This window comes from Larus michahellis, chromosome 19 (assembly GCF_964199755.1).
Source record: "Larus michahellis chromosome 19, bLarMic1.1, whole genome shotgun sequence".
Lineage (NCBI taxonomy): Eukaryota > Metazoa > Chordata > Aves > Charadriiformes > Laridae > Larus > Larus michahellis.
The window spans coordinates 7,735,236-7,747,729 of record NC_133914.1 but is presented as its reverse complement, the minus strand read 5'-3'; the positions used below and the strand labels follow the sequence as shown (position 1 = coordinate 7,747,729).

General features: G+C 50.5%; 1 protein-coding gene across 12 annotated transcripts in view; it reads right to left on the bottom strand.

The window, feature by feature from the left end:
- The window catches only part of SCMH1 (Scm polycomb group protein homolog 1), an 81,685-nt gene that overhangs the window by 41,893 nt on the left and 27,298 nt on the right, over nucleotides 1–12,494 (bottom strand). For all 12 annotated transcript variants that reach the window (XM_074562701.1, XM_074562711.1, XM_074562707.1 and 9 more), the window contains 4 exons: nucleotides 7,516–7,586; nucleotides 6,503–6,737; nucleotides 2,999–3,087; nucleotides 875–1,118 (listed from right to left, as the gene is read on the bottom strand). In XM_074562701.1, coding sequence (XP_074418802.1) covers nucleotides 875–1,118; nucleotides 2,999–3,087; nucleotides 6,503–6,737; nucleotides 7,516–7,586 — 639 coding nt within the window. The remainder of the gene's footprint in view (nucleotides 1–874; nucleotides 1,119–2,998; nucleotides 3,088–6,502; nucleotides 6,738–7,515; nucleotides 7,587–12,494) is intronic.

Here is a 12,494-nt window from a genome sequence, read left to right as displayed (position 1 = left end):
CGGGGGACAGAAATGGTTCACATCAAGGGATGGCGGGAAAGCGCCAGCCTGATGGGTTAGCACAGACAGACCCAGGATTTTCGAGAAGAACAGTCTCATCAGAGAAATGCTCCAGTAGAAATGCTTCAGCTCCAGTAGAGAGGTTGCTCTCCTACTTCTCATGTCACCTACAGGTGCGTACTGGACTTGCCAGCCAGCAAATGCCAGAGGGACTTGCATGAGGACAATGACAGCTCCCCTGGTCCTAAATACAACTGCAATACCAGCAAGCTAGAGACACATCTGAAAATCTCCACAGCCAATGCTCGGACCTTTGCAAGGCAGCAAGTTTCCCGATACCATTCCTACCCAACCATCACGGCTCAAGGAACAAGGCAGGTACGACCTGATTCAGACCTGCTTTTTCCATGTTCAGAGCAGAGATCGCAGCATAAGGCAGCGCAAGGTAACTGTCAGGAGTACAAACAGGCGCAGTCCTGCAACTTAATAATTCTCGTTATTCCCTTATTACATTCACAAATAGCCCAGTCCCCCCTGTGAAAAAGTCCCTAGGAATGTGTCTTCCAGAGACACAGGAAAGACTCCAAGGAAATTCCTGAAGAGGAGCAGACCTCAGCAATGTCGTACAGCACCACCGTCCTTCCAGAGAGCCATCATCCTGCCCATATTTACGGGTGGCTGTTTCTTAGCGCCTTGACGCCAGGCTGTTACGCCGCTAATAGGTACGATCATCTGCACCTTTACTACACGTGAAGCACAGTAAGAACGCCAGACAGGGCGCCCAGGTGTCCTTGCTGCTAGCCTCTGACTGTTTTGCTGCTCTTTGAGAGCTGAGTGGAGGAGGAAGACAACTAAGCAACAACGTGGGCCTTACCTTTTGTTCCAGGAGGCTGCAGATTATCTCCAGTCAGCGAGCACCAGCCTACGGGAAAGATGTCCCGGGAATCATATCGGCACCAGTAATCGAAGGCACCTCTCCAGCCATCAAATGTTATGAGGACCTCAGAACCTCTCACCTCCCCAATGGTGGCCGGGCAGATGAAGTGAGGGTTCTTCCTGTCCACTGCCTCCAGCTTCATACCTGTCTTGAAGAAGTTTTGGGATGGAGATGGTGGTTCCTACAAGGAGAAGTTGAAAATGTGCTCAAAGAGGGTATGTCAGTGGCTCCCCAGACTAGGGCTGTCCCCTCCACCAGCAAACTCACCTCCACAAGCAGATGAAGGGAGCTAGTGGGCTGGATTTGAACCCCAATTAGGCGTGCCCATGCTGGCCTGGCTACGCAGCCATGTGCCCTTTAAGTCAAGAGGCAACAAAGTCCATTACTGACTGCTCTGCCATCACCCAGTTGCTGGATCCAATCCAGACAGCGCTACGTTAACACTGCGCCCTGTGACAAGTCTGTCATGCACCACAGGCATAAAATAAAGCTCCAAAGAAAAGAGCCTCCGAAGGATGCTCTCACCTTGTTATTTCAGAGCAGGAAAACCTGACATATGAGTCTCTCTCCATCATTCTTCCCCCACCTTCATCTTTGCTAGACATGTGAGAGATCTGCCATCCATCCTTATCTGGGGCTTGCTCTTCCTAGTCGTTCATATGTGAGATACGCTACAGCCACACCAGCCATCCCATACCACAGCACACGCCTCTTGACTGGCTCCTGGCTCTCTCTGACTTCCCAAAGGCTGTGAGAATACAAACTATGAAATCTTACTTGCAGTGTTGCCTCACAGCGACATTTGCACTCCTTGCAAGCTCTGGTACATTGAAAGGCTTCAGAGAGGTGCTGACTTTCATATATTGCATTCCTGACTTTGAGTAGCACCTGCAGCCCAAGTGAAAGCCAAGCACATCTCTCACGCTCAAGCACTGAAGGCCAAGCAACTTTCTTAGTAGACCTCTGTCTGCATCTCAGCACTGCTACGACACAGCAGCAGAGGATCACAGAATCCCAGACTGGCAGGGGTGGGAAGGGACCTCTGGAGATCATCCCGTCCAACCCCCTGCCAGAGCAGGGTCACCCACAGCAGGTGGCACAGGAACGCCTCCAGGCGGGTTTGGGATGTCTCCAGAGATGGAGACTCCCCCACCTCTCTGGGCAGCCTGTGCCAGGGCTCTGCCACCCTCACAGCAAAGAAGTTCCTCCTCACATTTAGATGGAACTTCCTATGTTCCTGTGTTTGTGCCCGTTACCCCTTGTCTTGTCGCTGGGCACCACTGAGAAGAGCCTGGCCCCATCCTCCTGATGCCCACCCTTTCAGTATTTATAAGCATTGATAAGATCCACCCTCAGCCTTCTCTTTTCCAGACTAAAAAGACCCAAATCCCTCAGCCTTTCTTCTGAGAGATGTTCCAGTCCCCTCATCATCTCCGTAGCCCTTTGCTGTCCCCTCTCCAGCAGTTCCCTGTCCTTCTTGACCCGGGAAGCCCAGAACTGGACCCAGCACTCCAGTTGTGGCCTCCCCAGGGCAGAGCAGAGGGGGAGGATGACCTCCCTCAGCCTTCTGACCATGCTCTTCTTGATGGACCCCAGGGTGCCACTGGCCTTCTTGGCCGTGAGGGCCCATCACTGGCTCATGGTCATCCTGTTGTCCACCAGGACTCCCAGGTCTCTTTCCACAGCGCTGCTCTCCAGCAGGTCACCCCCAACCTGTGCTGGTGCAGGGGGTTATTCCTCCCCAGGTGCAGCACCCTACACTTGCCCTTATTGAATTTCATTAGATTCCTCTCCGCCCAACTCTCCAGCCTGTCCAGGTCTCGCTGAATGGCGGCACGGCCTTCTGGTGTGTCAGCCACCCCTCCCAGCCTTGTGTCATCACGAAACTTGCTGAGGGTGCACTCAATCTGTCCTAGAGAAACAGCACCATGGCAAAGCTGGGCAATGATCATCTCCTCTGGGCTCAGCAGATCTCACAGGACACACCAGCTGTGATTTTGGTGCTCTGCAGTAAAGGGGACACGCCAGAAGGATGTCTACACAAACAGTACAATAAAATACCTTGTGAAAAATCCGGACAGGAGCCATCTCTGCTCCATTCAGAGTCTTCAGAAGGAACATGGGCCAAGAGGAGGCATTCAGCCGAAAGCCTGCAGAGAAGGAAGCAGAGATGGAGACTTAAAGGCTGTGGGTGCCACTGGATTCGGCAGCACGTGCCTGCTCTGATGGGAACTTTGCAGTGGGCACACACTGACCCACACCACCCTCCTCGTCATGCTGGCGTCAGGTTTGACATTTTCCAGATACTCTGAACGCAAAACATTATGTTGTTGAAAACAAACATCTGGAAATGGAAGTCTGACTGCAATATTCACTTATCATAACGAAAGTCTGTACATTGACCGTCCAGACAGAGTGCTTTGCGCAGCGCTAGTGCTGGCAGCTGCAGTGATCCCACTACAGGGGAGACACGAATCAGCAAGTGCACATCCAGACTATGAAATTTCTTCCTCAAGAGAGAATCTCGGCTTCTGGGTGGCCTCCTCCACCTTTTAGAGTGAGCTGCAGGCAAGCAAACCTGGAGAAATAAAGAGGCTGCAACTTGGCTGGGAAACAGATTTAACCATTACAGGAAAGGATGGCAGCTTTTGGGTCAACATCATCTGTGAAAAAAGTAGAGCAATAACAGGAAGGGGCTTATGGGAAGAAAAAGCAAATTCACCCACTCTGAGTCTACGGCCCTGAGTACGACTGCGCAACCGACACAAGTCTCCAGATATCACAAAACACCACCTTTCCTAAACGTGCATCTTCCTGTACAGGCAATTCCTGCTGCTCAGCTGAACACAGCATCGTGCTTTCTGTATTTGCGGTGTTTTGAAGGTAACCCTGGGACAGGACCTAGGCGGAGAGCATCCCATGATGAGTAACATGGCAAAGTTCTGCCAGAGCTGAAATGCCAGAACTCACCCTGCTCAGGACAGGCCACCCTGCCAGCCCTGCCGCTTCATCAAAGCAGCCTGGAAACCGAACAAGCTGGCCACACATCTCAGGGGACGGGAGAGCCGAGCTCCAGAGCGGCAAAGGTAACCTTTGACATGAATTAGCAATGGAAAGAAGGGGAGCAGCAGCAGGGGTGTACAAATGGAAAATGGTACAAGGAGCACAGAAAATCCTGTCTTCTGGGCCCTTTCACTCTGCAGGCAGAAAGGACAACTGCAGAACTAGCTTTTTGTTACCAGTCTTTATACTGGGTGCAAGAATCCCAGACTGGCAGGGGCTGGAAGGGCCCTCTGGAGATCACCCAGTCCAACCCCCTGCCAGAGCAGGGTCACCCACAGCAGGTGGCACAGGAACGCCTCCAGGCGGGTTTGGGATGTCTCCAGAGACGGAGACTCCCCCACCTCTCTGGGCAGCCTGTGCCAGGGCTCTGCCACCCTCACAGCAAAGAAGTTCCTCCTCATGTTTAGGTGGAACTTCCCATGGTCAAGTTTGTGCCTGTTATCCCTTGTCCTGTCGCTGGGTGCCACTGAGAATAGTCTGGCCCCATCCTCCTGACACCCACCCTTTAGCTCTTGCTGAGCATTGATGAGATCCCCTCTCAGTCCTTTGAGGAGATGTGAGAGGAGCAGAGGGAAGGGAAGGGGAAGGGGAAGGGGAAGGGGAAGGGGAAGGGGAAGGGGAAGGGGAAGGGGAAGGGGAAGGGGAAGGGACCACTCTTGTCTGGCCCAAGGTTAAGCGGGCGATACAGATCAGAGCTGGGCACACAGACTTCTTCCAGACTACAAACCCACTCCTCTGGCACTGTCAGAAATGAGTTTTGCCCTGCAACTCGATCACACTTATTGCCATCTGCTGGCAAAATCCAGACAAGGCACAGGAGGAACCATCTCTGCCAGCACTGACAGCCCGGGCAGGCTGCGCCGGAGCTGTGAGCTGCACCCTGGGACAGGGCTTCAAAGAGATGTCTGCAAATGGACTGCAGCATGCAGGAAAGTAACATTAAAAATGGTAGCTTTAATGTTAATAGCTGCAGCAGGTTTTGTCTGTAGCAATTATGAAGGGAAAGGGTATAATGAGACTTGCACACACACAGCTTCGTGCACCTGCTGGCGTTTCTTCCTTCTTCAGAAGGGTCAGTCCCAAAAGTGTCACCCTTGCAACTGAGACTGTACTCCCACCAAAGCTCACAAACAGCGCTCCAAGAAAACAGATGAGTAAAAATATTCCTAACTCGAGGTATCCTATTGAAGGTTTCTCGCCTCACTATAGATCTGCTTGATATTATTTGGGGATGTGCTAATTGTGAGAGAGGCTTATGAAAACACTTCAAAAATAATGGGCAGCAGAATGCAAAAGCAGGTTAATCTTGTTGCTTAACCAGGAAAGAAGCAGCCAATCAGCTCATCATTTGGCCAGTTTCGAAACGAAAAAAAACATGTGTGTTTAACTTCCAGACAAGCCCGGAAGAAGTGTTCTACTGCCCGGGTTATTTATAAAGCTGTAGCCAGGCAAAATTAAATAAATAAACAGATGAAATATTGCGAGCGTCCCTTCACGTGAGACAGGACTTAAATCACTGGAAACCTTTTCAGACATTATGTTTCCCCATCAGATGGTCTCCAGCTAACCTGCTATTGCCCCAAAGACACCTGGGCACAAATACACTTAGACAGCATGAATGAAAATTTAAAGGCTTTTGGAATCACAGTGTCAGGATTAGCAGCGATACAGCAGATGCCTCGGCCCTAATTGCTCTCTTGGTTATTCTCTGCATCAAGATTTACAGATCCCCAGCAAAGCACCTCCACCCAGACACCAGCACTGTGCTCAGCTCGGAGGAGCAGCGCAGGGGAAAGCGCTGATGGATGGCAGCCGTTTCATGTCAAGCACGCCTTTGAGACGACAGCGCATGCAAGCCGGATCAGAAACCTAAAGCAAAGGGCAACGGCCAGAAATGAAGCCATTGCTAGAGCTACGGGCCAGCACTGCCTGTGTGACTCTGTGTTGTCTCCCAGAAAAAAAGAACATGAATTCATTCTGTCCTTCTACAGGCAGTCACCCAGGAGAGACCATCGCAGTCGCTCCGCCTTGAACGCTGCCGCCCATACCCGTGGATCACCAGGACTTCAGGGTGCCCCTTGATTGCTTTTGTATCCTCTGGGAAACGGAGTGACTCTGGTATTCTTTCACACGAACGGGTAGAAAATGTTTTTTTCCTTTGAGGTACACAGGGAGAATTTTGGAAGGCGTAGGAGCATGGTTAGCACGTGCTGATCCTGAGCTTGAGCTGCAAAGAGCGCAAGCAGCTCCCCTAGGTGCAAAGAGCTCTTTTATCTACACTCTTAAGGAGCTCCCTATCCATGCCACGATGTCCATGTAGAAATACTGACCTGAGCTGGGATACATCTATTTAACAGCCCAAGCTAACAGGGCTGGTCTACACCACAGTGGCAGGCAGGGGCAGTCCATGGGTCTCTGTCCCAGGCACAGAAATATAAAAAACCCTAGGGTTTTCCCCACTGATAATGTAGGCGCTTGCTGGACAGTTGAACTTCAGCTCACCCAGTGGAGGCTGCAGCATCCCTCCATTCTTCTCACAGTTTCCTATGGGCTGGATTTCAGCAGAGTCCACCAGCCGCCAGAAATCATTCTTGTTATCGCTGCCATCGAGGCGCAGGCGGAGGCGGGCGCCTGTCAGACCCACCACCGTGGCAATGCAAGTGGAGGTGGTGTTCCTGGGGTCCTGGGCTTCTAGTTTCATACTGATCTTGAATTCGTTTGCGGGTGGAGTGTATGACTGCAAAGAACAGAACAGGGACTCAGTTGGAGACAGGATTTCCAATACATGCACCACCTCAGTCACGAAGCTTTAGCCCCAACGGCATCAAAACTGATTCTACGGAAGACTGACAGCATTCTCCAAGCACAGCATGGGAGCAGACACCACAGAGCAGCAAAGAAAGCTCAGCGAGCCCTGGCAGATCTGTGACCCAGACCACTGCCTATCGGTACTACATCATCTAGGCAACTAGACCTACCCATTTCCCTTAGCCCTCTTCTCAGAAGAATCACCCACCTGACCCAAGACCCAAACAGAAACTCTTCTGTGCTGCTGCCCCCCGTGTCAGGACCCCGGGGTGCCGTGCCAGCCCACTCTGTGTCCCCTCTACTCAACGCTATCACCTCTATGCTCCAGTACCCAGTGCCTGGGGCCTGCTATTCAAGTCACAAAAATTCAAATGAAAATCTCCTTGCTGGGCAGGATCCACAAAAACCTGGATCACCGCCTACTCAGAACATTTGCTCCAAGACGCTGCGCTCAGCAGAGAGGAAAAGCATTCTCGTGTTCCCATCCAGGGAACTCTGAGAGTTAAGTCTTCTGCACCACTCTAACAACTTGCAGCACCTGAATGTATCTTTTTTATCTTTGCTTCAGCAAACTTTGATTTCTATTACGTCTCCAAAATCCTTAAGCATCTTCCTTGCCAAAAAAGGGGCCTATTCCAGGCACAGAATTCCTGGGTCACCAATGGACCATTGCCCTTGGCCTTTCTCGTTTTCATTCACCCTCTCACCTGCTTGAAGCAATGGGCAGGAGCTGGGATGGCACATGTCTCTTTCAGGTATTTCTCCCAGGTGAAGTGACCTGAAAAGAGAAAAGAAAAGGATTTAAATAGGAACTGACGAGCAAAAAACTCTGAAAAAGAGACGTCTGGACTCCTAACGCTGGCAGTTCTCCACTTCTCACAGAGGAGGTGCTCACAGGCAACACGTTTTCATCAACCACAGAAGATTTACAACTGCAGCTGACAGGCAGAACAAAGCACGGGGCTGCCTACGGCATCTCACTGCCCCTGCACTGCCGAGGAGGCTCTGCAAAAAATGAGGATAACAACCTACAACTTAATATAAAATACCCAGCACAGATGGGAATCCGTGGAGACCTCCAGACAACTGCCCCTTAAACACCATTCGTTAAACACTTCGCTCAGCCTGGGGATTAAGAACTAGTCACTGCGGGCTAAAAGCAGCCCAAGTCAACAGGAAACTTTGCACTGGGCTGACTTTACGGTTCCCCCGTCCAGCACACACGCATCCTGCCCCACGAGCCAGCAGCTCCGAGCAGGGCCACAGCAACTGGTGGACGGGCCAGCAGTTAATTTCCTGAAGCGGACACGGAGTCCACAGCTTGGGCAGGGTGGGAGCAGGGATCCTCCAAACGAGGATTCAGCGAGCAGAGAGACTCACATCCAACACCAAGGCCCTTCGGCTGAGTGGGGAAGCGCGTTTTATCCTTGCCTGCACCTTTCCCATGTACAGCAGGGAGGGTAGAAGCAATATGCCATCCAGGGAAACCTGTTATTAAATGAGGAATTAAAAGCTCTTGTGATCTGAGCAAATCATGACTTCTGCCATTTAAACCGAGCAGCTGGGAAAGGATCCTTCCAGCATGACATTAGCTTGTATTCATCTGAATGGCTCCCGGGAGACCGCTGTTTTCAAGTCATTTCAAGAGCATTGGTGGCAGCACAATTAAAGAGTCAGCTACCGCTTCCCCTATTCACGTCAAGTTTTTAATCAGTCTATTTTCAAAACAAAAGCTACATTAACAGCCATTTTAGCTACTGCAGCGTACACCACACCTCTCAAAATTCAGGCGTTAAGGTCAGCACACACTACTTTAGCTCTGCCTCACGTGCACAGAGAAGGCTTGAGGGCTCGATATTCCACTAGCTTCGCATAAATAAAAGAAACGCTGCTTTCTTCCCGCCTCCCATGCAGGTGACTAGCACACTGTTAATTATAGTGGAAATGAACAGAAAAAAATAGAGTTCTGCTGCCACACTGGCTGAATATATTTCTGTTTACAGACTCTGATAGCAGCTTTTCACTCCTCCGCGTACGCGTTTCCATCCCTTGGCACGCGTTTTCTTTTCAGCCAACACTATCTCACCGGGGTGAATGAAGAAATTCAGTAACTGACTGCAATGATGCTCTCACAAAACCAAAATTCTTTTGCTTTAATTGAAGATGTAATTTTACACTTGGTTACGTCAACGAAACTCTTCGTATGAATAATGTGTAATAAATACCCAGCCAAAGCAAACCCAGGCACTCCTGGCATGGAGATGCCTTGCTGCACCCACCCCTTTGCTCCGGTTGCTTCTCTGAGCTCATCTCAGGCCGGGGTGGCCCTTGGCCATGGAGCACGGTCCATGGATGCCCACGGTGACAGCGCCGGGGCGAGGAGTGCAAGCCTCAGCCCCGGGGCCTGAGCAAGCATCCTGAAAAGGATCAGCTGCGCTTGACAGTTTTATTTTAAAATAGAAACCTACCCTCTCCTCAGCTGGTTTCAATCCCTCGCTATTAAAAGTAGTCATGGTTTTAATCCTTCCACTTTTCACTCGCTCCGAACCAAGCGAGGCCGTTCTGCTCCCTGCAGCAGCTCACGCCGCAGTCAAGATCGACGCTGCACAATCCCAGCAGGAGCAGTAAATTTCTGAGACAGCTGCGTGCCTCTAAAAATAGTGTTTGGACATGGAACTTATTTGAGATTAATTCTAGAGCCTGTTGGGACCCGACGACCATATGAAGACACACTCACAACGCTACAACTGCAGCTACTTACGACTCACGGTTCTGGTGACTTATTTTGCAAAGAGAAGCGGCAGCAGCAGAAAGACTTCTCTAAACTCTAAGAAAAGACAGAATTAAGCCTTCTTCCTTCTCTGTTCACTGTCAGCCATTTCTTTACATAAAGATGGCATGACAAGGACAATTAAAGACTGCACTGCTCTTTCAGGATTACCCTCAAACCAGGACAAAAACTGCATACTGAAATTGGGGGCTGCCACCGTTGCCTTAGCGCGAAAGGAAGCCCTGCACAGAACCTAGGGAAGTGTTTTCAGGGAATTCAGTAATCGTATTTAGCTCACGATACAATGCTTTTCAAGCAGGAATTTCAAAGTACACTTAACCTTAACCAAATATGATCAGCTTCCACATAAAAACTGCAGGAAGAATCAGAAGAAAATGGTGTAACACAAAAGTTGGTGGGTTTTTTTTTTACTCTAAAGGGAGAACTGCCAATAAAATAGAAAAAAGCAGGAGGCACTTAAGGTTTATTTGAATCGGGGAGCAGAGAACACGCCCCCAGCTCTGTACTTGAGGAAGAGCACATATGGTTGAAGATGGATACATCACACTTGGCCCTCTCAACCTTAGCTCCTCCGGACCGTACCCAAATCCTCCTCGCCACACGGATCCCTGCTACCTTCCAACGCTCAGCTTCAACCAGCTCCGCTCCGGAGCCCGCACGCCAGGCGTGCTCTACCAGGGTGCCGAAGCTGCCGGGTGCTGGCCACTTTACAGGCTCCCTGTGTACCGAGGTTATACAGACAGAGGGAAACATTGAGAATACCTTGCTTTGTTTTCTCGTTAGCACAGACCAACTATCCTGTATTTTATATTCTCTCCATATTCTTATTCATATGAATAAATCGGATGCCTTACTGTAGAGGGACAGGACGTTTTAGTCTGCAAGATGCTCATTTCTTATCTGGCCTGGGCAGGTGACACTGGAGAATGTTTTCTGAGTGTTGGTGAAAAACCTCTGGTGGCTTTACTCCAATTCCCAGTGAACCACTTTTTGCTTCATGAAAAACCAGCACTTCAGCTGGTCCTGAAGTGTCCTTTTTACCTGTGACAGAGCAGAAGTGTCCAAGGACAGGGCTGACTGCAGGGACTGAATCCTCTCTCATCCCGAAAAGCAAAGGGGAACATTCGCTCTCCGCTGCCCCAGCTTCCAGTACAATATGCAAAATGTCCCACCAGCCCCAAAATCACCCTCTGTTTTGCCTGGCCTCTGCCTTCTCTTCCATTCCCCCCTCCATACTCCCACAGACTGGCAGGACCATCATTTGAACGGACCGTGTTCCTCCGTATAACATACATCAGATCTTTACAGGAAGGAACGAGAGAAGGACACTTAACGAGAAACGCCACGTTTTTGTAATTACATCTGTGAGCTCAACAAAAGCCAAGGACTGTAAACCTATACGACTCCCTGTAACTTGGCTGTGAAAACACCTACTAAGGGCGACTGTCTATCACTTCTGCTTGCCTCTGGGAAGCTCCTCACTGCGCGCCTGAGCCAAAGGGAGATATTACTTGCAGGCAGAGTGTCAGATTTGGGCTCTGATGTCTTAACCTTCAAAAATATTTACTACAAACAAAACACTCCACACACCCAAGGGGTCAAACTACAGTAGTTGTGAACAATGCAGCTCTGCACCCTTGTGTTTGGATTCTCATCATGTTGCATTTAATGTTGATCTTTTGCCCAGAATTTAAATGAAGACGGAGTTTCTGTTTATATCTTTAACCAAAGTCTGGTTTGGGCTCCATTAGCATTTCAGCTCCCAAGGGGTCATCAATCCAACTGAAACGATACATGTGCATTTCAGGTCACATCTGTGAAGGAGAACGTGCCCTACCCAGATCAAGGCATCCCATTAAAGTCTGCAGCCCATATGTGTGTCTGCTAACGAGCATCAAGGCAGCACATGAAAGCAGCACCGTCTGAGCCAACTCGGTATGAAAATTAGCAGAGTATCGTCTCTGCTTGCAGATCCAAAGGCGACGGTGGCCTTCCCCGACGTCTGGGCGCAGTCTCCCAAGGGGTCAGCTCTCCCACCACGACGGCAGAGCTCCTGCATGTCCTACCCACTGTAATTTCCAGGCACTTTCTCAGCCATCGATCTGACTGCACCTTCTCCGTTGGAAATGGCTACAACTGATAACATCATCCCGCTTACTTACGATCTTGCTCCGAAGAAACGCAAGAACATGCAAGCCAAAACTAAAAGATTTCAAACACCACGCCGCTGTCTGCTTTGCTTCTTCTCAGAGGTGTCCCAATTCGGTATCAGCTTTGAGCAGAAATCCTTTCAGCCCGGACTACGGGGTGCTCTGTGCCAGAAAGCTGCCGCAGTTTCACGCCTCCCGCTGCATACCTGAGCTTCGGGCAGTGGTGAGCTGCTCCGAGTTTTTTGCAGGGAGTCAATTCCCGATCCCCCGCTGCCCCCCCATGCGCTTGCTGAGCAGACACATGCACATCAACATATCCAGCGTTCCCTCCTTAGGCCAGCCAGCCCTGGGACGCGGTGAGGCGCGGAGGCTGGGGTGCTGGGTTACCATGAGCACCAATGGGAAAGCTCACCTCTGAACTTCACAGAAAGCTTCATTTCAGGTCGGCGTTGCCACTGAACAACAGTCAGCCCTCTGACATCTGCAAATGGTGCAGAGCGTGGAGCAGTGGGGAACCTGCAATGGAGCCGCCAACACCCCGAAGGCAGACTATACACAGGCCATGTGAGCTGTGACGATGCCCCATAATGTCGTGTGGAGCTCAGCATGGGGTGACAGAGGACCCAGGACTTTCTTGGAGGTGCTAATAAACTTCCTTCTCTTGGAGAAGGTCCTTCCCAATCTGTGATCCACGGTACTTAGTGTAAGGGTAGACAAGGACAGACGAGATGCCCCAAGAGAGAAT